The sequence below is a fragment of the Megalobrama amblycephala genome, linkage group LG11 (assembly GCF_018812025.1).
Source record: "Megalobrama amblycephala isolate DHTTF-2021 linkage group LG11, ASM1881202v1, whole genome shotgun sequence".
Classification (NCBI taxonomy): domain Eukaryota; kingdom Metazoa; phylum Chordata; class Actinopteri; order Cypriniformes; family Xenocyprididae; genus Megalobrama; species Megalobrama amblycephala.
The window spans coordinates 29,151,650-29,178,064 of NC_063054.1; the positions used below are offsets into that span (position 1 = coordinate 29,151,650).

At 35.4% G+C, this 26,415-nt stretch overlaps 1 protein-coding gene across 9 annotated transcripts in view; it reads right to left on the reverse strand.

The window, feature by feature from the left end:
* enah (ENAH actin regulator) overlaps positions 1-26,415 on the reverse strand; it is a 108,027-nt gene that overhangs the window by 43,721 nt on the left and 37,891 nt on the right. For all 9 annotated transcript variants that reach the window (XM_048207301.1, XM_048207299.1, XM_048207298.1 and 6 more), the window contains exons 2-3: positions 11,985-12,150; positions 3,972-4,149 (exon numbers count right to left, since the gene is read on the reverse strand). In XM_048207301.1, the coding sequence (XP_048063258.1) occupies positions 3,972-4,149; positions 11,985-12,116 (310 nt within the window). In that variant the 5' untranslated portion in view covers positions 12,117-12,150. The remainder of the gene's footprint in view (positions 1-3,971; positions 4,150-11,984; positions 12,151-26,415) is intronic.

Consider the following 26,415-nt stretch of genomic DNA (forward strand, 5'->3'; position numbering starts at 1 on the left):
TGTGATATGTTCCCTTAATCGTGTGATTTATCTTTCGTGCTTTAGAACTTGGGTTAAGGGAACATTTAGTGAGCATCGATGCTCCCTGGTTTTCACAGTGCATTGTGGGACTTTTTAAGGAGCAAACCTTTCAGTGCACTGGAAGGATTTTGCAAGTGAGACAGCCCCTTAAAATGGCCGACTCCCTGATCAGTGCCTTGACTACTCAACTAGGAAGCTGATTGACACCAGGCCTGGTTCTACGTAGATTCAAATCACTGAGGGTGCTTCTGAAATTACTGAGGGTGCTCTAGTGAAGTGCAGATGTAGGCTAAGCAACAGCTCCACCACAGCAGTGTACAATGAGACATTTAAGATTATTTACAAGTCATCACTTTTACCAATAATAAGAATTTCAAAAATATTTTGCCTCATTTTTTTCTATTAATCTATTAGTCTGCCGTTACATTGCTTAAATGTGTTACTATTTTAACATGTCATATTTCTGTCCAACGCCGAGTGAATCCAGCATTTATATATAGATGTCACTTCTGAAACTTTGCAGCATCCAAGTGGCTGTCGGTTCTCTTAACAGCATGAAAAACAATAGTTTTATTCAATAGATTATATAGGCTGTAGCTTTGAAAGCGAGCCAAGATCACTCCCTTTACAATCACTAAAACGTTGTTGCTTTGTCAGTTCATTGCGATCTCACAAAGCTGTTATAATCAATGAAGCTGCCAGCAATGCACAATAAATCTCTTACTTACATCATGTCTACACTTTGTTAATGAGAGGTTTCGCGGGCCTGCATAACTCAGCACTGAATAAAAACTCTGGCGTTTTGAGCAGTGAGTGGATTCTGACCAACTTAAACTCTGATTGGCCATTGCATTCAAGAGATCAAGAACGTGTTTTTGCAGCGGTGAGCAATGTAGCCAAATCTGTTTCGCCAATATATTATTACAGTATCAACTGAAGGTGCTCTTGCTTAGCACCCTCTAGCAACCCCTTAGAACCCGGCCTAATTAAGACACACCCAGAGAGAGACATTCTAGTTTTAATAAATTTGATTGTCTACTGTGGATAAATATTTGTTGAAAAAAATAGCTTATTATTACAGGGACATGTTATTTTGAAAATAGCTTACCTACTGTCATGTTACTGAGAAAATAAGTTAGTACCATCGCTACTAATTAGTTAGTGTAACTCTCTAACACTGCTTAGAACCAGTGTTGTTATTGTTACCTAAAACTTAAAAATGGTTCTTGTTAACTGAAATAAATCTGAAAGAAAATATAGCCTAAATATTAGATAAAAAGCATAAAAGAAAATTACTGAAATAACTGCTCAGAATCTTGTCATGGTCTAACAAACTCTGATTAGTTTGGGTCTACAAGCCAAAAATCAAACTGTGACATTGATATTTGTTCTATGCATCACTGAAACACTGTTTTCCTATAATGAAAGTCTAAGTGAATAAATTAATTTTGCTGAAATTGATACAAACAATCCTTTAAAAAAAAGCATCCTTGTCTCAAACACACAGTATGGGGTTAACAGAATGACCTTACTATTGTGATACACTGTAGAACAGAGAACAGCTCAATATGCAACAGTTAAGGACTCACTGATCAGCCATATCTCAAAGAGACAAGCAGAGTCCAGTCCACAAAACAAAGCATCATCTGTTTCTAAAGGGAAAACAACCTCAGCAATGAACTGCCCTGACACGCTGAGAACATTGAGCTCAGTATGGGGATGACCCCCCGCTGTGATTGTGCCCGGGTCTCAGACAGAAGAGGAAAAAAGGCAGAAAGCGACACGTGTATGAGCACATGCACACACAACCACTGCAGACAAATGGATTTCATGCAGACTGTTATTCACAAGCAAGCCGAGGCACCTCCCCCTAAACCCAATCAGCGCAGACAGAGTTAACCCAGACTCTCTCTCTCATAAACAACCCACATACAAAACAAAACCCCCTGTGAGCAGGCCCCGTTTGCTAAATTACAATTAATTGAGCACAATAGGCTGAGTCTGGCTCCAAATGTGACCTCACTAACTGGGTAGAGACCAGAACACAATTACGTTCTGCTGGGCTCACCAGCACCAAACAAAAACAGTAAAAGAACATTTACTTATTAGACTGTTTTTTAAAGATTTAAATAGTGTCTGACATAAAATAAAGAGTGTTTGTATTCTGCAGCATCAGCAATCTTATGGTACAGTGATTTTACCAGGATTAAGGGCTGATGTTACAGTGGCAAAAATCACTTTTCAAATGGTGGCAACAGTAATATGTTAAAGACACTAAAATAATTATTACTACTCATGGTTTACCCAGTTTTTTAGCAGCAGTGAAGCCAGACATTAACAGTCTTCTCTGAACTAATGTAAACTTCAACAAGAATCATCATCATTGAGCAACAAAAGACAAGGATCAAGGTCAAACTGCAACTTTGTGATGTTTTAAGCAATTGAATTACATGTTTCCAGAAATGGGAATCCCAAAACATATGCAAAAAAGTGCCTTCAGAATTATTATTACACAGACTGCAATTATGAGTTGATGAGAGTTTAATTTTAATAAACTTATTTTAAAGCTAAATTCTAAGCTTCGGCTATGGTCTCTTTATTTCTAAGTGATTTCTACACTAAAAAAAAAAAATTATGTGTTGGCTCAACAACAAAAAAAAATTAATGCAACAGTTTGCATCATTTTTGAGTTATGACAATTTTGAGTGAAAAATTAAACCAACACAAACACAAAGTTGATTACTCTGTTGATTAAAGTTGATACTTTAAAAAAAATAAGTTGCTCCAAACTACCAGAGCTGTAGCCCTGGAACTAATTAATCTAATCTATTTCAGTTCAAATCAACAGCTATCATAGCGCATGCTAATAGGGCTGCACAACGATTAATCCCGATTAATCGTTTGCAAAATAAAAGTTTGTGTTACATAATATATGTGTGTGTTCTGTGTATAATAATTATGTATATATAAATACATGCACATACATGTATATATTTAAGAAAAAACATTATATTTATATATAAAATATTTATATTTATATGTAATATAAAATATATATAAATATGTATATTTATTTATACATGTATATATTTCTTAAATTTATAAATGTATGTGCATGTATTTATGTATACATAATTATTATACACAGAACACCCACATATATTACATAAACAGACTTTTATTTTGCAAACGATTAATCGCGATTAATCGTTGTGCAGCCCTACATGCTAATATAACTTAACATGTATATTTAATGAACAAGTAAGATATTACTTGTCACTGGCATTAGCGCAGACATTGCTTATAGTGTCAATGTATCTACTCTTCAACACACCACTCTAAACCACAAAAACTTCAACATTACAGAAACTCTTTTAAATGTCACGCATTAAATACTAACAGGTCTTTCCCTTCACTAAATACAAATAAATTAACACTTAATTTCAACATTTATTCTCCATATCCAGTATTATGCAAAGCATGCAGGGAACTAGAAATCTACTGCCTAATTTTCGAAGTTACTACAACCAAATAAAAAAATAAAAAAAGCCAATTAACGTAGAAATTTGAGTTTAAATTACAAACAATATTAAGTTGATGTAATAGTGAACTCCACAAAATAATGTTTGCAACTTAAAAAGTTTAATCAAAACAATAAATTAGAATTTTTAACTTGCAACCATGCATTTATATAAGTTGTGGTAACAGGTCCCCTGAATAACTTTTTAGAGTGATGATCTTTTTTATACTAATTTTTTTAATACACTTAGACAGATAATTCTGCAAAATTGCTTACAGTAGTTCCAAAATGATTCTTTATATGATTTTTTCCGAAGTGTCCTGAGTATCACTTTTTGAATGCAATGTAATAGTGCCACAACACAGAAGCCATTTCACACAATTCACGTGTCATTAAGCTTCATATTCTGGTGTGAAAACGGCATTCTCACCTGCATCCTGAGAGTTCAGCACCTCCAGGGCATGCATCATGGCACTGGCAAATACGTTGGCATCTTCTTTGCTGCCAAAGTTAAGGCCGTACACCTGCCGTGCATCTCGCCACTGGTGAAACGTTTGCGTGGCCTGGTTGTATTTCAGCCCCTTGGGAATGGCACAGTTTATTACCACCTGTTGACAGAACAGCATAGATAAATTTAAAATCAATGCTTGAATACCATTTGTTTTGAAATGCAAATCTTAACTAAACTTAAAAGCTCAGAAGACTGAAGCACTACATTTCTGCTAATAAGCCAAAAGGGAGCAGTCTATAAAATTTCACAGACGAAATGTGGCACTAAACATGGTAAATAAATAAAATCAATGTTTTCAGGCATATTAAAGGGATAGTTCACCTATAAAATGTAAATTCTGTCATCATGCAAACAGTTGATGGAAGCCATTGACTTCCATAGTATGGACAAAAAAAAAAAACTTTTTAAGTCAATGGCTACCATTAACTGTTTGGTTACCCACATTCTTCAATATATCTTCTTCTGTGTTCAGCAGAAGGAAGAAATTTATACAAGTTTGGAACAACTTGCGGGTGAGTAAATGACAAGTTTTTATTTTTATGGTCAACATATTCCATGTTTTGCAAAAACAAAGTCAAGTTTTTCCTCATGAGATCGATAAAACTCAAGGCTTCAAAAGTTTCAAGTAAAAATCTCTAAAACCTCTCACTAAACCACCTAAAAGCAGAAACATCTGCATTACTGAAGATGACGGATAACACGGCATTTTAGGGACCAAGACTTTCTTGCTTAAAAGATTCACAAGGACGAACTAGAGATTGAAAAACTGCTGCTTGCAGCACCTCTATTTTTGTAGATAACAAAAAAGTAAATCCATTTCAAGTTTCACCAAGGTTACTGTGGCCAGCTCGGCTCCAGAGAGAGGTGTTACAGCATTAACACTAAATGGTAAATATGGTAACTGCAAATGGGTGGGAGATACTTAAATATCAAAACCCTTGACCTAAACTCTTCCAAAAAGCATGTCCTCAACAGGGTGAATCTTTTTTGAGCTTCTGTGGTAACTGGCTGTTTTCCCAGTCATTTCAATTTCTCATCCTTTGACATCAATGTAATTATCATAAGAAGTGCAACTAATTAGCAAGCGTTATAAAAGGAACTGTGAACTGTAAGCCATCCTGTCACAACTGACAAGTGCAGAAAACTTCTCAGTTTTCTCAACACATTAATGAAACTGAGCAACAAGAATTAAAAATGGACCATGGTCCTATATATGCAACTTAGTCAAGTTTTTTTGGACAGTTTTCCATATTTTTACTCCTTAATATTATGTTAAAATATATGTTAATGTGGGAAAATGGTGTGTATATATATATATATATATATATATATATATATATATATATATATATATATACACACACACACACACACACATATATAGCATGCTGCTATTTAGTAGAAGTGTCTACTAAATGACTAGTTACTGGCACACTTGCAGCAGGTATAGATCTGAAAACATTAGTCAGTTATATATAGATGACAAGACTATCATGGTAGGTCAAATGTAAAATGTGCGTTGACATTTGGTTTGTGTGCGGCACTTTGACGCCAACTCATTTCGGTCATTAAACCACCATGAACGGCCCATCAAGAAATGCCAGTAAGTTTCCTGAAGTAATCTGATACGCTCCATCCTCAGATATCACTGTGATGATTGTGCCGTTCATGAATTATTAACGTAACCAGGACTAAAAAGGCCTAGCTACTCTCAGAGACAGAAATAGGTTTTCCACGAAACACTGAATAACCATAAAATAGCAATGAGTCATGTACAGTGACAACACCCCCTCAGCATTTCTGCCATTTGTGTAGCAGGGTGCAACAACCACAGTCAGTGCTGAATAAAGGTTACCTTTAAGTGCACATTACCTTGCACTTCACTTAAAGTGTAGAAAAGTGCCTTCACCTAAACAATGGAAATGAAAAAGGGTTTCTTTAACAGTTCAGTTCTTCACAGGAAATGAACAGATAAAGAAAGAACGAGGCCAGACACTAATTAAATACATATGCAATATACAGCCTGCAGTGAATTACGTGATATGAAACACTCTAAATTTAGCAAGCAAAGGTGAAGTGTAGTTTCTGTGAAGTAAAAGAAAAGAAAAGAAACTAAACAAAACAAAGAAATGACAAACAGTAACTATTTCCAAAAAGGTTTTCAAAATACTCCACATCAGCCATTGGTTGAATAAACAGATAGCTCCGCCTAAAACTCACATCATTGGTTAGACCATTGTTGCTATGCCAAGCTAGTCAGAATGCTAAAACATAGCAATGTTCAACACGGTCAATACTATTAATGGGAATCAGCCTACAAATTACTTCTTACCTACAAATTACAGGTATTTCCGACTTATTTGGTGGGATAGATATATTAAGTATCAGTATCAGTACAGTTCAAAAGTTTGGAACCACTAAGATTTTTAATGTTTTTAAAAGAAGTTTCGTCTGCTCACCAAGGCTACATTTATTTAATAAAAAATACAGTAAAAACAGTAATATTGTGAAATATTATTACAATTTAAAATAACTGTTTTCTATTTGAATATATTTCACAAAGTAATTTATTCCTGTGATGGCAAAGCTGAATTTTCAGCATCATTACTCCAGTCTTCAGTGTCACATGATCCTTCAGAAATCATTCTAATATGCTGATCTGCTGCTCAAGAAACATTTAATGTGTACAATTGTACAAAATATTTGTGTACAATATTTTTTTTTCAGGATTATTTGATGAATAGAAAGTTCAAAAGAACAGTGTTTATCTGAAATCTAATCTTTTGTAACATTATAAATGTCTTTACTGCCACTTTTGATTGATTTAATGTATCCTTGCTGAATTAAAGTATTCATTTCTTTAATTTCTTTTCAAAAAAATAAAAATAAAAATTCTTACTGACCCCAAACTTTTGAACGGTAGTGTATAATGCTACAGAAGCTTTGTATTTCAGATAAATGCTGTTCTTTCTGAACTTTCTATTCATCAAGGAATCCTGAAAAAAAAGTACACAACTGTTTTCAACATTGAAAATAATCATAAATGTTTATTGAGCAGCAAATCAGCATATTAGAATGATTTCTGAAGGATCATGTGACACTGAAGACTGGAGTAACGATGCTGAAAATTCAGCTTTGCATCACAGGAATAAATTACTTTGTCAAATATATTTAAATAGTACACAGTTATTTTAAATTGTAATAATATTTCACAATATTACTGTTTTTTACTGTATTTTTAATTAAATAAATGTAGCCTTGGTGAGCAGACGAAACTTCTTTTAAAAACATTAAAAATCTTAGTGGTTCCAAACTTTTGAACTGTACTGTATATATGTATATATATGTATATATATATATATATATATATATATATATATATATTATTATTATTATTATTATTATTATTATTATTGTTATATAAGCAACAGTAGTTCACTTAAAAACAGTCCTTAATAGATTAGAAATTAAAATACTACAAGTGCTGGACACTCCAGACTAAAAAAAAAAAAAAGATGTTTCAACGCAGTGACAATACAGCTGAACACTTAAAATGATGCTGTTTAAAGAAACAATCTTACACAGCCTTTACTAAGTAACCTTCATAGAGACATTGATTGGCTGCCTTTTAACAAGGATATAATGGACAGGGTTATATCAGGATACAGCATACAAATAAGTCCTTGATGATGTAAATTAATATAATGCAGACTTTACAAAAAGGTCGTTTTGAAAGACGGGACAGCATCAACTATATTGGGCCTAAAAAAAAAATGAAAGGATAATCAAAATTACAAAACATAAGTAATCACTGCTACTCATTTCAAATGCAAAGAGGTTGTTTATGCATAAGTCAAAAGAGAAAAAAAAAAAATCCCAATCTTTTTCATTCTAAAGGAGAGAGCAAAGGTGGAAAATTATCATGTAACATGAAACAACAGTTTTTGCCGCATGAAATCTTGTCTTGTATATTATAAGTAAATGAGCAGGGAAAAATTAAAGAAGGACTATCACTTTGAAAAATATATAAATACAACTTGCGCTCTACTGATCACATCTGTGGCATGCTCGTTTGTAAAAACAAGTGAAAAACATGAATAAATGCACGACCAATAGAAGTCTATATTTCCAATGTAAGCATAAAACTGTTGCTAAACAGATGCTTCCATAATAACCTATATTCCATGTAAAGACTGCAAGAGCACTGTTTTTTTTTTTCTGTTTCTCATTATAAACAGTGTAGTTCCTTGATTATGCTGCATTTTATGTTTTTACATTACAAGCAACATTAAACATTAAAAGGAGGTCCCTTGGTTAGTGTTTTGAGGCAGTTAATGAAGTGTCTCACTACATACTGGAGTTCACAAAACTCACAAAAAGATGACAAAAGGTTAAAAGGTTGCTGAAGCAGCACCGCTCACATGTGTGTAGACGTTTTAGCAATCTCATGAACTTTTAAATACCCTTAATAAAAAGTACTGCCATTTTTCAGTAATATGCCCTCATCCTAGAAGTATTCAGTGCAGAATTTTTACTGCTACACCATGTTTCCTGAACATGAACATGGCAGTTTTATTTAAGACATGTTAATAGCTTTCAAATGGGACTAGGGTTACAATTAATCTCAGCGAATGCCACCTTAAACCCAGAGACAAATGGCTTCCTAACCACAGAAAAAGTTCTGGTACAGAACCCAAATCGTGAAATTAAGACATTTTCTATTCAATTTCTATTTTCTATTTCAATTTAATACAGTAGCTACAAGGCATAGTTAATCCAGTATTATTTATATGACATCAGAAAGATGCATTAGTATAAGTGGGCAGGAAAACTGACCTGTGTATTTGGTTATGAAGTTTTTTTGATTCAGAAATAAATGGGATTTTTAATGTTTTGGTGACCTTTTTCTTTCTGTTTGACCCATAAATCTTTGAATATTCAGTCTCAGGTCACTGAATAGATTGGGTGCTTGATCTATTAATAGCTAGAAAAATAAGGAGGCATTTCTGCAATTCAAATCAATAGATACGGTCAATGTTAGTCCGAGTAAAACAACATTCCCAAATCTTGAATAGGCGAAAAGTTTTTCTTAAAGGAATAGTTCACATTTACTTTCTTTCTTCCGTGGAACACAAAAGGAGAAAAGGACAATTTACTGGTCATTCTTTCCCATATAATAAAAGTGAAAGAGGACCTGTCACACTACAAAATGACCACAAAAAAAGCACCACAAAAGTAGTCCATATGACTTGTGCACAATATTTCAAGTCTTCTGAAGTCGATGATGGTGCTATGTAGCAACAGACAGATTAATATAGAGCATGAATCGTTTGGATCACTTGTTTGATCATTTCGGACATTGACAGTCCAAATCCTCATTCAACTTTCATCACATGAGAAAAAAGTAGCCAGTACATTCTTCATAATTTATCACTTATCCTTTTATGTTTCACAGAAGAAAGACTTGAAAAATTTAGGGAGTAAATGATGACAATTTTTTTGTGTGTGTGTGTGTGAACTATTCCTTGAAATTCAAAAATGAATCACTAAAAGGAAAAATAACAGCATTTTCCAGAATGTACCCAAGCATAACATTCTTGTAATCACAACAAGAACAGGGACATTTCTCATAAGATGTTATTCTCTTTAAACCACGCTGTGCTGATCTGTGAGCCACTCAAACCTCCTGTGCTCTGTGTCATGGGTCATCAAAGCACTGCAGTGAAACCAGACCCCTCTCTGCAGGGGAAGCCAACAAGGCCAAGCAGACAGCTCTCAGTTAAACCCAATGGATGTGGATTGCCTTTACGACGTTCATATCGGACTAGATTCTAAAAGACGCCATTGCATGACAACACCTTTCAGCTGTGATAATATTCACATTACATTTGCAGCATTACATACTTTATTAAGAAAATTAAGAGAGCAAATATAAGCACAATCAATTTTAGTTTTAAATTAAAGGTGCCCTAGATTCAAAATTTGAATTTACCTCGGCATAGTTGAATAACAAGAGTTCAGTACATGGAAATGACATACATTGAGTTTCAAACTCCATTGTTTTCTCTTTCTTATGTAAATCTCATTTGTTTAAAAGACTTCCGGAAAACACGCGGATCTCAACATAACACCGACTGTTACGTAACAGTCGGGGTGTACGCCCCAATATTTGCATATGCCAGCCCATGATGTTCCCAACATTATCAAAGGCACTAGACAAGGGCAGCCAGTATTAACGTCTGGATCTGCACAGGTGAATCAACACACTAGGTAAGCAAGAACAACAGCGAAAATGGCAGATGGAGCAATAATAACTGACATGATCCATGATAGCATAATATTTTTAGTGATATTTGTAAATTGTCTATCTAAATGTTTCGTTAGCATGTTGCTAATGTACTGTTAAATGAGGTTAAAGTTACCATCGTTTCTTACTGAATTCAATGAGACAAGAGCCGTCGCTATTTTCATTTTTAAACACTTGCAGTCTGTATAATGCATAAACACAACTTCATTCTTTATAAATCTCTCCAACAGTGTAGCATTAGCCGTTAGCCACGGAGCATAGCCTCAAACTCATAGAGAATCAAATATAAACATCAAAATAAATACTTTACTCACATAATTCGAAGCATGCATACAGCATGCATGACGAACATCTTGTAAAGATCCATTTGAGGGTTATATTAGCTGTGTGAACTTTGTAAATGTGCTGTAATATAATCGAGAGCTCGTGTGGCAGGGAGCACGCGAATTAAAGGGGCGGCGCGCTGAAAAAAAATCAGTACATAGTTAATGATGCCCCAAAATAGGCAGTTAAAAAAATTTATTTAAATAAATCTATGGGTATTTTGAGCTGAAACTTCACAGACACATTCAGGGGACACCTTAGACTTATATTACATCTTGTGAAAAAGCATTCTTGGGCACCTTTAAAAAAAAAAAAAAGCAAATATCTACATTAAAGAACAAGTGCCTCATAAATGCCTAAAAGTGTTTTGAAACAGGGCCGTAACCACTATAGACATTTAGGGGGACAAGTCTCCCCCAATAATTAGAAATGGCCAAATTGTCCTCCCCAATATTTGATATTATTGATGCTGCTCTGCTGTACTCCATTATGCACCACTCTGTTTGTTTTTAGGATGAAATTTTTTTTTTTAAAAGTTACATTTTTAGGCTGGTCTGCCTCAGCGGTCTAACAGCGCTTGTCACTGTCAGAATGAGTGAGCTGGCCAATCAAATCAAAGGCGGCGGTGCTTACTGTTCTCAGAAAACTAGTGCAAATTCCAATGTGACGCTTTCGTTTTAGCAGTGAGAGAATACGTGACAAGTAAGTAGCTGCTAAACATTTAATATATGATGACTGTTGTATGACTGAAATATTCAGTGACCGACAGTAATATCCAGTGATGCAAACTTCAACATTTTTTATGAAATTTCACAATTTTAAATTGAAAACATGCTATTATTTGATTAATATATGATTAATGTAATTTATAACTGAATGTGTTTTGTGTTTTTGACATTAGACATACAAATAAGAGTGAATATATATTTTTTAAAAAGTTTAAAAAAAAAATTGTTTAAATTGATTACTTAACTACAATAGACTTTTTTTCTATTTCTTTTCCCCTTAAATGCTTTTTAATTATTGAATTACTTTTAATAAAAAAAAAAAAAATACCCCAAAAATTGGTTTGAAATGTTGACAAAATGTATTATACAATTATTTCATATAAATTAATAAAATATTTATAAATAAAAACAAAAATAAAGGATTTATAAATAAATGTAAATAAATAAATAAAATTTATATAAAACAAAGGGTAAATATTGACCTATCTACCTGTGACAAGAGCATTTCTTTGTCAATCCATCATGCTAATTAATAATTTTTTCATTGGAGAGCACAGCTCCCCTTTCTCTTACCTGGTGGTCCTGAATTTTACGGCCCACTACTCTGAAGGCGTTGTTGCCAGTGTGGTGATAGATGTGGACTCGACTAAAGCCTGTGGACCCACCAGCCGGAACCCACTTCTTATTGGCGTCGTCATATACCATGACAGCAGCCCGCGCCTGACAGATACTCTGCTCACTGAAAAGGAAGAAAAGATGCATATGCATGATTGGATGATGGAAAACTTTTCGCTGTGAAAAATCTTCAATGGTTAACAAAAACAATTCACTCAATGAAACAAAAAAATACAATAACTTTTTCTCCCATTTGTTTTTCTGTCCCCCCCAGTAAAGCATCACCCCCCTCTGGTCTAAAGTTGCAATAAATATGTTCATTAAATTCAAAGAGAATTTAACAGTTCCTTAAATCCATGCAGACTGCAATAGTTAAACGTTCTTTCAATCACAGAAAGCTTTAAACCACAGAGAAGTAACCATCCGTCATGTGATCCTGCATTGGCACTCAAGTGCAGTACACCTTTATAGGTCATGCTTTCATTAAGCAGTCACCCATTAAATGTAAACACTGGAAATCAATTTTCTCCTGTCTCTCTGCACTATAGAGCAACTCTACCTTGCATATAACACTAAATTATTTACAATGACTTCCAAACTCCCACTGCGTTAATAGAATAGCAAAAGAGCCACTGAAAGGCTTCTCTTGTCATGTGATCACATTGAAGCAACACTTTTAATGCAGGTGGCAAACGGAGAGAGCGAGAAAGCAAGAGAAAAAGTGGAAAAAGTACTCTGACCTTGTAAAAAAAAAAAAAAAAAATACTTCTGGTTACGCACATCCCTCTACTCTAGAAACCTTGACAATGCATCTTAATACATTTTTTCTTTGACACTTTGTTACAAAAAAGACCATGAGAAAGAAATGGAAGCTAGATTTTATGTAAGAATTCATGTCCTAAGCAGTTGCATTTTTTTGGTTGCTGCACCAGGTCGCACAAGTAGTTCTAATCGGCCTGGTTAGGACACACTGTAAAACTAACAACAATATGTTCATGTTACTTAATTTACACTAACCTCAGTTCATACAAGCATTGATGTCACTTAATAATCACATACAAAAGAGATTGGACCACTGGGGAGATGGAAAGATTCAAGATCAGATGCCACATGGCTAACAGAATCAAGTTAATCTGGTAAAATAAATAATCATGACAAAGCGCTCCAGAATATACATCGACAGACTGTTGAGTGTTTTGTTTTACTTTTCCCTGAAATCAATCTGGGAACTAAGATGAGATCCCGGGATCATCCGCCTCGCAGATAAGGGCTAATCTAACAGGATTGTCCTCTGAGACCAATCTCTGCACTTTAATTAAGGAAGAAACATGCGGGCGTGGGCCGAGAGGGCTCTATGTCATATTACGGTGTAATTGATGGCAGACAGTCAGAGAGCAAATGCTTACAGGACAACTGGTCAAGAGGAGGGAGTCATGACACAATGACTCAAATACAAAACATTTACATCATGCATCATCATTAACCTAAGCGGTTCTTGCATAGAAACAAAGGAACAACTCATCAACCCAAAATTCTATTTTATTTTATTTCATTTTCTATTTCATTTATTTTCATATTTTATTTTATTATTGAGATCATATAAAATAGGTTTGGTTTTAAAAGTCTTGCGCTTGTGCTACATGGGCCAATTCGATGATAATCTTACCTAATTTTGATCAATGAAAGCATATAAAATACATACTGAACACTACTATTCAAATGTTTTAGATGAGTAAGATATTTTAATGTTTTTAAAAGAAGTCACTCTTGCTCAACAAGGCTGCATTTTGTTTTAAATCAAAAATACAGCAAAATTGTGAAATATTTTTATAATTTAAAATAACCATTTCCTATTTGAATACATTTAAAAATGTAATTTATTCCTGTGATGCAATACTGAAATTTCAGAATCATTACTCCAATGTTAAGTGTTATATGATTAATCAGAATTCATTCTAATTATGCTGATTTGCTGCTAAAGGAACATTTATTAGTATTATTATCAATGCTGAAAACAGTTGTGTGTAATTTTTGAAATAGAAAAGCTGAAAATTGAAAGAAATCTGAAATAGAAAGCTTTTATACACTACCAAAAGTTTTTGTTTTTGTTGTTTTGGAAAAGCAACATTCAGCAAGGATGCATTAAATTGATCAAAAGTGACAGTAAAGACAGTTACAAAAGCTTTCTATTTCAGATAAATGCTGTTCTTCTGAACGTTCTATTAAAAAAAAAAAAAAACCTGAAAAAAAATTGTACATAACCGTTTTCAACATTGATAATAAAAATGTTTCTTGAGCAGCAAATCAGCATATTAGAATGATTTCTTAAGGATCACGTGACACTGAAAACTGGAGTAATGATGCTGAAAATTCAAGACGTTTTAAAAACAAGAAAAATCTAACCAATATAAAACTTTTGAATGATGTTGTAAATAAAATATATCTAAAACATAGAAGCAGAACTCTACTCAGCAGACTGACCATCCAAGCTTCATCTGCAGATCATAGACCTCAGCATTAAGAGCATCAATATGAGGGTCAGGACGACAGCTGACAAGGACGAAACAAGCCACGCTGCGGATATTTGCTGATCGTATGATACCTGGAAATGATTGTTTCACCCACACCTTGCTACTGTATGTAAATTCAATCTGACACTTCAGCAGGCCTGGAGAACTGTGGATTTCAAACACACAGTACGACTACACAAAGAGTAGTGTCAGCCCACAATTCATGTTCTGATTTGACAATATAGCAACCTAATAACCTTCAAATAGATAATGTTTCCCCTCAGTCTCATTTCAGAGGTGCAAATAAATTCCAAGGACAGAGGGAGGAAAGCACACAGGGTTCTGTGATGAAAGGAAAACAACGTGATGGAATAATGCACGTATAGCCAAATTATGACAGCTATGCAATCTATGCTCACATTTTCTCATCAATCATAGGATTAATAAACCATTTAGGGAATTTGTCAAAATAAAAAGCTCCACTGTGCAGGAATTGGAGGCAAATAAAAAAGCAGTTTAATATAAATAAGCTAAACTACTGGTGTGCGGGTGATTATGCATCGAGTCAAGTAGAAAATTAAGCTGAAAAATGTAAACCTTACATTATTTGTATTTCTTCAAGGCTCAAAAGAACAATGGTAATTATATTAATAATTATATTACCGTTAATTAGCAAATAATTTTCTGAATCTCTGTTGCATGTCAAGTGTTTGACATTTGGATCAAAGATGAACCGAAAAACTGTTAAGCTTAAAGGAATTAATTTGGCTGTAAACAAGAACTATGGCAAAGTGTGATCAAAAACCTTCTGATATAAAAAAAAAAACACCCAAGCACTGCAGCAATGCAATCAGGAAACATTTTCATTCCTTCATTGCCTTAACGTCTCAACAGCTAAAAAATACGACATCAGAGGGCTTCGTGCTGAGGCTGCAGTGACGCGAGAGCAAGCACTGCCTGCAAAATGCTCTGGGGAAGAGCATGGTAAACCAAGATTTGATTATGCAACCCAGCGCCCACAACATCAGGAAAAATAATCATCAACCTTCTACACAGCTCAAAGTAACGTCCTCAATGACAGCTCCGTTGTCTCTGCCCATGTAACGCACTCATTCACAAATAAAACTACACAAGTTAAGATGAAGGGATGCTTGTTGTAGCATGTGTGATAATGGCATTGTGCCTACAAACAAGGATGCGGATTCTGAAAGCCGACAACACACCAAAAATGCTACCAAAATAACACTGCGAATATCATAATTATTTTAATGTGCTTTTTATTCAGCTGTTATGTCATCAGACATGTTATACAAACCTTATTCAATAAATCAACTCTGGCACAACAATATGCTTGCATCATCACCCAGAAATGTTCACAGAAGCAATTTTTATGCATTGAAAAGTATTACTAAACATGCATCTAGGTTAGGGCCAGGGGCGTAACTACAGACAGTGCAGGCAGTGCAGCCGCACTGGGGCCCGTGCGGCGGGGGGGCCCGCTGCGCACCCGGGCCCTGCCCACATCGCAAGTGGGCCCCTGGCGATGAAGTGTCTCGTCAGGATGCTATATTATACATTCATTTTTAACCCATAATAATAAAACCGATTTAAATGACGTTCTTCTCGTTTTATTAATTTGAGGCCGTTTCTATTGCGTTATTTTGATGACAAATGTGAGAGAACATAATTGTAACACGAGAGTAGAGCGCAAATTTCTCTGTTTTCTCTCAGGCGGATATCTTTCACTAGGCGATTCACAATGACGTGCATGCGTTCTCATAATGGTCTCACGGCTCATGCTCTCGCTCACATACGTGTGCGAGCTCAAGCCTTGTCCTGTGCACTCCGAGTGAACCTTCTTGCTCTTTCTTTAGAATTGTTTTCTCACCTTGAATTAATGTTGCCGTAAACTTTCAACCACCAGACTCTCGATTAAATGAAGAATAGCACCGTATAGGCTAGGGGAGCGCGGTGCACAACCTAACGCGGAGTAAGTAACACAGATATCACTGAACATTTACAACGCAAAAGTAAATTTCTAAAGTTATTTTTTTCCATCTCTGTTTTTTTTTGTGTGTTTATTTAAAATAAGACAAATCTGATATTATTTAATCTTATTTAACAGTTGAGACTGTTATTTAATGCTAACCAGCAAATCCCAGTTGTGCAGATGGGGTGCTATTATAGCCTATTCTATAGCCTAATTTTATAAATTCTTTTGAGAAACCATGAGAAAAGGGCGACTAATGACTCACAGTCAATCTTCAGAAATTATGAATTATTATATTTTTAACTAGCCTACGCTGTATAGCCTAGCTGTATGATGTGTTTGCTATCAAACTCAAAACATTGTATAGGCTATTTTTAATGATTAAAAATGCCATTTTTTATTATTTTTGTATTAATTAATTTTTTGGACATAATGTTTTAGTTTAGATATTTTTTTATTATATAAGGTAACATTTTAAGCTGTCATTTGGTCATGTTAATCTTAATGCGCCTCACCTTTGGGGCATGTTGTCACAATTCACTTCTAAGAAAAAAGTATCCTATAGGCTATAGAAATTATAAGGACTCACCTTTTCGTTTCATGAGATAGGCCTAGCATTTGCGATCTGATTTGTTTTTGCCAGTTCTCAGTTATTAAAGTCTATATAGTTATTTTGAGATAAATGCTTATAAATATGTATTTATTGAATTATTTTATTTAGTGATCTATCAGTTCATCAGATCTTCTATGATGTGTGGGCACACATCGACAGAAACATTGGAAACATCAAATTAAATGCGCTGAGTTTGAAATTGTAAATCACACGTCATTCACATTCTACCGCTTATTGTTGACTATTTATAGGCCTACACCCCTAAATGTTCCCGTTTCTTCCCGCCCGGTATTTTATCAAAAATGGCAGTAACAACCAAAAGTGTTTAGAAATATTTTGAGAAAACCATTAAAATTATTCCACACAGGGGCGTAACTACAGACAGTGCAGGCAGTGCAGCCAAGGGGGCCCATCGTAATAGCCTGCACTGGGGCCCATCATTATTAAGTTACGCCACTGGTTAGGGCTGTCGCGGTTAAGGAATTTCCCTTGCGGTATTTTTGAGTGGCTCAATAGCGCGATATGCGGTATTACCGCCATATATATATATATATATATATATATATATATATATATATATATATATATATATATATATATATATATATATATATATATAGAGAGAGAGAGAGAGAGAGAGAGAGAGAGGTCATATTCAATAACGAAACTAAATAGAGCATTGAAGTAAAGAGAATGTCAAAATAAGGGTCTACAAAACAGAACATAAACCTGAAAATAAGATGGTAGAGCTATTGTTGTATGTATAATAGTTAGTTTCGATCCTCGAATCTGACAAAACAAGACTTTCTTCTGATATTTCACGAGTATAAGCAGAACTAACGTTTGCACTCGAACGAAATGTTACATGTTTTGTGTGTGTGTGAGGTCACGAGACGGCAGATGGTCCCGGCGTTGTGAACACACGTGTTAGATTCGTCATTGTGGGGATGTTTTTGTGTGCGTGTTTCTAATTTTTCCAATTGTAGGAATAACAAATTTCTCAGAGATGATATTAGACGGCAGTCAGTGCAGTTACATTGTTGTGACACAAGGTGGCGGCAAGGGACTGTCTTTGAGTCTTTAAACCGTTCATTCAACTGCACGTTCAAAAACGCAGATTCATTCAAAGAGAGATTAAATGAAACAAGCTGTTGAAATCATTTTAACATTGAGCGTCACTTTATAAGGCTCAGCTGACAAGGCAGAGATTTCGCTATCCTTGGACACGACAACTTTTTTTTTAACGAATATGTGTCTCGGCCTGAAGGACAGACGCAGGTAATCGCACACGCTCAGTCGATCTCTCTCACATTCACTGTCTGTTTAGGCTTGTTTAGTGCAAATCTACAGAGCCTCTGTACAAATCACCATGGTACACATTATGCTATCATTATTACCTTATTTAATATTTAGTACACGTGTATGAAGTGTAAAACGAGAAGGACATAGCCTTTCAAAAAATAGAAAACATGCAAATATCGCGGTTGCTGCGGTTTTTGCAGTGTTCTGCGGTTGGTTGGTCAAAGCGCGGTATTACGAAATTGCGGTTATCGCGACAGCACTAATCTAGGTAAATTTTTAAGTTGTTGGTTAGGTGTATACTAATTGAAGACAAGTAAATTAATATATTTGTTGTATTCATTTGATAAAAAAGTGTGGAAAACTTGATAATAAAATGAATTTATCTGGCAACAGTGGCTGTTTGGCTGAAATGATAGCATCACTGCTTTTTTATGTAAAATAAATAAATAAATAAATAAATCAATCATCCATTTAGGAATTTCAAATCATGCATTAATGTTCTATATAATTCACAAGTTGCTATAGACTACTGGAATTATACACAGATATTTATATTTGTGTCAATGTATGATGAGCTAGCCCTGAAGATTAGAAATGAATCATGCATGTCACAAAGGCCAACTCAGACACGCTCACACTTTAACACTTAGGTTGTTTACACAGCTCAAATTGTCTAACACTATAACTCAACAAGCTGCCACCCCTAAGCCACATCACAAATCCACTGAGACTATAGCAAACACAAAGATTCAAACCTCCGCATGAGTCAAGTGGACCCACTGACCTCAGGTCCAGATATCTTCTTCAATCCTGCTCAGGGATTTCTGAGGTATTGAGGTAAAGAATATCAAAAAAGAAAGATTGAAATATAGACAAACAGTGAGACAAAGTCTCAGTCCAGGTTACCACAATATAACCCTGTACTTCTGTGATGGCTCAAAGTTGTTTCAGCTTTAAGCTCAAATTTCAGCAACACCAACAGAAAAAAACACAATGTGTTTCACACAATGAAGGAATAGATCTTGAAGGACACAGTGACAGAGATCACACTGTAAATCTTCAAGATTGAAAAGTGTCCTCTAAACTTTCATAGACAATGCTGCAAGAGAGACAAAAGCCAACAAAGAAGGGACACAGTTTAGACTTCTTTGAAAGCCATATTTGCCAAGTTAGTGAAGAGCAATTCAGTGAGAAAGAAGGGTATTTTCATGGATGGCAGGTGGTATTTCTGAGTAAGGGCTGGAAATACAAGAGAAACATTGGGTCATCATCAGGTTCGGGGGACAACTGCAATGTCCTGGGCTCTGTGACAACAGGGCCCTCTATGGCATAGCCCTACACTTTGTGCCAGGGCAAGTAGTCTGATTCTTTTTGATGAATCAAAAATCTTATAGCATATTATTACTATATATGTGACCCTTGCTGGCAAAATGAGTCACAATGAGCACATTTTCAAAAATGAGTTATTGTTATTCTCACATTCTCTATCAAAAAAATCTTCAAAATGATGTATGATTTGTTGGAATCCGCCAAAAAATGACTGAGCTACACTAATTATAGAGAAAGCAAAGCCAATTTTGAGAAAAACTGAGAAAGTTTTCTGCAGGTTCCAAAACAAAATCATCTAGCATACCTTAAAATCACTGGTAAAACCACCAAATTTGGCACAAACCAAGTCAAAACCCATATCTATAGGATATCTATAGGATAACGTTTTTCCCATTATTCCACAATTGTTTGATTAACTTTAATGAAACAGACAGCCTATATATTAAGACCTACTGTATCACACGGATATAATTTAAAGCTGCAGTCCGCAACTTTTTTGGGTTAAAAATGATCCAAAATCAACTTTTGAACAAGTACATAACCAGCCAGTGTTCAAAACTATCTAATTATCTTGTCTCGATTCACAACAGTAAGCTTGTAATAATGTTTTATAATAAGAGCGACATGGCAGATTTCCGCGGGAAATTCAAGCATGCAGCAGTTCGTCTGTGCGTCATTACGTCACGTCCGTAAACAAAGGAAGGAGTTCCGTCAAGTCAGTTACATCACGCGAGGATGCTGCCGGTAGCGGCACATTTATAGCCTTTTCTCACAGCAGCTGAAATAATTAAACTTATCATTTTGATGGCGGATTGTAATCCAGAAGGGTCCAAATGACAATCATCAGTGACAACTGGAGATTCAGCCGTAGACAAAAAGCAAAAGACTTTGGACTGCGGAGTGGATACAGAAATTGAAATCTACAGGTAACGCTAATACACACTAAATACACAGTCACGCATTGCTAATGTTGTTAACAATAACAATTTGAGAACAATATAACATTAATAATAATTTGCACAGTTTGACGTGATCCCAACTAAGCGATCGTTAGATTTAATCACTATTGGCAGCGTGATTTATTGTAGGCCTGATGCTTTTTTCCTCAGTTGGTCAAAACAAAAGTGACAGACATGTTACTTACTTGTTCAGATGATATTTTCCAGTGAAAATTCTTATATTGGTCATACTTTCAAGACGTAGAATCTGTGATTCTGAAGTTCAGTATCCACACCGGTGCGGTGATTGACAGCAAACATTAGATTCATCCGCGCTGACGAGCTGTGCCGAGGCACAACGCACGTACAGATAACTGTTCTGCATATGACTGCAATCGCATGTTTCAAACAGAGATGGCGACAAAGAGGAAAAGTTGCGGACAGCAGCTTTAATGTTACACATCAGATGTTTTTCCCCAACAGTTAACCAAACGCTCACTTAAAACATAACAGATAATGTTTGCAAATACTCACCAAGATTTTTTGAAATACTGTAATTCTGTATGTGTATATCGGGATCATGCATTGTCTGAGGCATCTTTGTGCGAGTACTTCAGATCTGTCAGTCAGAGCGAGTAAGATCGTTTTGTTTACATCAGCATGAGTTTGAAAATCACAGTTCATTGGTTCAGACTCATGCCATCGAAAATTCACTATGTTATGCTGCACTTTACAACAAAACCAAACTTGTTCTGAGAGGAAGCGGCAGTTGTCGAGAAGCGAGAAGAAAAAAAATGGCACTTTTCATGGTCAAAGGAAAGGTTCTCCTTCAGAAAATGTACAAATAAAGACACTTTTAGATGTTTAATTGCTATTTGGAGCATTGGGAACGCTAGACGAGGGCATAATGAACTCATTTTTGTGAAAACCTCAATTTAGACCAAGGTCACATATACTGTCTGATTTCAGAAACAAACAGCTCTTATGAGCTGGTTCTTTTAATGGCTAGTTCAAAAAGACGAGTTACAGTTTTGATTCACTCTAAAACACTGACAAAACCCCCAAATGAATCAAAATAAAATCTGAAATTTAATCAAGAGTTTGGGAAATCTGTTTTGATACCCTGCCTTATTTTCCAACAGGGTTCCTGAACAATCACCTCATCTGTAATCGGTCAGTTAAACAGGTAGTACTAGTCCCAGCTCCTACCTCGTGAATTTGGTCGAGCCAATATAATCATGTTCAAGGATATTACCACCACATGGTTTACTTGTACTTATCTCTGCATATTAAAGCTGGGATACAAGAAAGCACTTTAACACTGAAAAAAAAATTACACACTTCAAGTTTGTAGCAAAATGGACCAAATAATCAATGGCAACATGAAGGGATAAATATCTTGTTTGAACGATTCTACAAATCCCTAAGAGGGGGCCATAGACTCCTAAAATAACACTTCTGCTGCGTCTTACCTACTCAACTAGCCACAGGTGCGTGAGAAAGAGCAGACAGGAGCTATTTTAAACCATACTCCTGTAACAGAGATGGCTCAGGCTGAGAGCTGACTGCTCACAGGGAGCTCGAGGGTCCACGGCATGGTGTAGGCGTAGCAGGGAGCTGGAAATAGGCTCCAACTCCCACTGTGAGATGCATACCGTCTCTCAGCCTCAAGGTGAGATCAGCATACAGTGACAAATAACTGAAACCCTGATCACTGTCTGCAAAATGAGATCATGATGAACCTAACAGGATATGACTAAAATACATACAAGATATAAATAACACAATATATATAAAACTTACACTGCATTCAAAATGATCAAAAAAAGATTTACCCATTTTATGTACCTATTTCCTTACTACTTTGAATAATGATAAAGGATGGAGCAAGATTTTGGTTTACAAACTGTAATGTTACATCGGTCATTCACATTAGCGCTCAGCTAATGTATGCACCGCTATTGATACAGTTAATAATATGGTTCCCACATGTGCACTTCAATAAATTAGAAATATACACATCGGTTTGTTGATGGACATACACTTGTTAATGCTGATGATGAGGAATTACATTTGCAACACACACTGTAAGTGGTTGACTAAATCACAACAGACTGGGCCATCTGACCAATCAGAGCAGAGTAGCTCTCGGAAAGGAGGGGCTTAGAGAGACTGAATCTTCAAACGAGTCGTTTTAAGATTCTCTGAGAAATTAGATGATGTGCAATGTGTATTATGAGAAAATGAAAGTGTTTTTGATATTTCATGCATGTAAATGTATTGTAGGAGACCTCCAAAATAAAATTAGGAACCTTTAAAATACCTTAATAAGGGGAACTTTAAATAATTTTAGTTTACAGGTGAACTTTACTCCTACAATTACAAGCATGAGCAAACGCTTTTGAGGAGTAGTCAGGCTAGGTGAGGAAATCTGAATTTTGCTCTTCCTATATGACTACATAGGAGGCGTTTGGAAGGAGAGGATGTAACTTATTATATGAAGCAGCATGTCAACTGACATTTGTGCATTTAATTTCCTCCATTTTGAGGAGATACTATCTGTGATACAATCTTCATGCCAATTCAAAAGACCAAAAATATTTCAGACTCCGTAGTGATCACACACTAGTGTCGAGAGAGACATCCTCATAAGTCACAATCCCTCGTTGGTGTTTTTGCTCTCTTTTGGTCTTTTTATAGACTGAGGAATTAAAGCCATCACCTTAGCAACACTGTGTACGTGGGTGGATTTTATGTGTAGCTCCTACATAATACTGGGGAAAAAAATTCTGTATGAAGAAGGGGGGGGGGGGGAGAGAGCCATTCAGGCTTCTCTTTTGCTTGCCTTTTGTTTTGCTCAATAGAACAAGCTCTGTGTGAATGATCAGCGCTAAATACACAGTAAAGTAGTCTATCACGAGTCTATCCCGAGTTATATGAAAATATTCAATGGACGTTAATACTCTCAACCCGGTGTTCATTGCTCACCCTTACTATGATCCTTTGCAGCTAACGACACTGACTGCTTCCTTCCACAGTCGAGATGGAGAGTCCCTGAGCTGCCAACACCTCACCTCCTCCACAGAAACCGCAAAAACTGGCTTAAAAATACACTCCACTCACAAACCATGAGTCACGCTGAACACCCGTTTCGGAAGATGCCATTGCAGATTCATTCATGCCATGCTTTGCAGGACAATGGAAGACATCATCACTGTATAAACAGCCCTGGTGACATCCTCTGCATGGGCAGTTATTTGTGAGAAGAGTCTGCTTTTAAGCCACTGGCAAGGGGACAAGAACACACTTAAAAAGGACAGAAACCAATACAGGCAGTGAGCTAATACGGTTTTAATTCACTGATTTGAGTACGCACACAAAACGGGCTATATGAAAACCAAAAAAAAAGTCAGCACCATCAGAAACAAAAATGTGCCAAATATTTATTAAATATAGACAAACGAAGCATTAACTTTAGTGAATCAACTGAGACTTCATCTTTTTGTCTGGACATCAAAGTAATGTTTTATTTAAATTATACACATTTAATTATGATAACACAATACATAATATATTAAATTTAAAAAATATATATTGTTTATATTGATAATAATAATAATAATAATAATCTACATGAAGTGTTGAGTTTCATTTATATAAAATATCAGTTATAATTTATCCATCTGTCTTATATATAATCTTATTAATCTTTAAAATGGTACTATGTATAATTTATATTGTATATTTATGTTCATCTTATACATTTATGTTCATTTTATTTTTAAACATTAAAGGTGCTAAAGAGGATGTTTTGTTTTATACATTTTTGCAATATTACTTGAAACTGTCTTTACTAACTGATAAAAGACTATTTATTAGGTGCACTGAAAGTAATAATATTAATATACATCATCTGTGCACGAGGTAGGGCCTTAAAAACATCAGCCAATCGTTTACGCGATCATCGCGTAAACGATTGGCCCTCTGGCTTGTCAATCACTGCCGTGACGTTCCTTGTGAGAGACTTGCGCGGCTGCGCGCTCCAGTAAGTTTCCACACTCCACAGGCGCCGCATGCAATGTTTTTGTCAGGAGACAGGAGAAACAACTGCAGATTATGAGTTACCTGCGGTGAGTCCGATATAATGAATCCACAAACACGACACAGCGAATGCCAGTGGTAAACACTTGTGTTCCAATATGCGTGCACGAGTTTTGGGAGGCGTTCTCCTGAGCTGTGAAGGAGGGGGGCTGTTCTTACGCATGCGCTCATTTCAAAAACTCGGTAACAGTCTTTGGTTTCTCAGTCGATGAAAAAATCCTCTCTATCACCTTTAATATAATGATAAAGATTGTGAGAAACATAAAATGAAATGGTACATTTCTGTTAATAATATAGTGATCATCTCTAATTTCAATTTGGAAATGTTGCTAAGTCTTATGCAGTCTCAAGCATCAGTGAATTATGACCTTTCCTTCCCTCTAAGACACATTGAGGAAACCACAATTTCAATGTTTTAAGTCAGAGAATGTGTTGGTGAACTGAGTTTGTAATACTTTTTAGACCCCAAAACACTTCAGAGAATGTCTGTTCTCCCCGATTTACAAATGCCAATATCTACTGCAGCACAAATTTACGCCTTTTTCCTTCAGGCATCCTTGTTTGACTGGCCACTGAAAAACATCAGCAAAATACTGCTATCCTAAATACATTTTCTCTTTGACAGCTGCCATCTGTCATCTTTATCTAAGCAGTGTGTCGGGTATAATCTACACAGTTTGACATGTAGGAAATTCAAGGTGTTTATGGTTGTGCAGTAAAGCCAGATGGATGGCATTATGAAGTAGAGATATTACTCCCTTCTTTTTAATTGAGGAACTTTTACAATAGGTTTCCAATTGAAATTGGAACTCAAGCTGACAATAATTACTGGGACCCTTGAAAGCATCATGAAAACCACAATGTCTCCTTCACACACACAAAAACTCTTCTATTATATCTAATCACTGAATAGTAAAAGCACATGTATGTGAACATATATACTTAAAAAAAAAAAAAAAATTATATATATATATATATATATATATATATATATATATATATATATATATATATATATATATATATATATATATATATATATATATATATATTATTTTAGATATTTATATCAATAAAATATTTCATATTTATATTTATATATACACATTTGCATATAAGTGGAGTAAGTGTTTCCAAAGCAAAACAGTTCACCAAAACAGGCATTTGAACAGTCCCAACTCATAAAACAGGGCCAGTAATACTGGTTTTCCTTAGCACAGTATTGCAAAACATAAACATAAGCAAAACAAAGAAATTCAAAGAATCTTCTAAGCTACCACAAACATCTGACCTCCAAAATGACCTGAGTCTCTCCGAAAAGCAGGTTCATACTTCATACTGTGTCTACATACACCAAGGCAATTTATTTTTTTAACAAAGTAGCAGGTGAGTTCTGACAGCGACCTGTTTTGCCTCCACTGAGCAGCCATTCACACCCAAAGAACGCACAGCGACTTCTCACACCAAACCTTTTGCATGCATGGAGGTTCCCCTTAAGAACGTCATAAGTGATACTTAGTCATGGCGGCGAGTGGCAGCATGGTTTATAAAAACACCCCATTCATTGTGGCTACATGGGGAAACACCTTTCCTGAGAAACCAAATT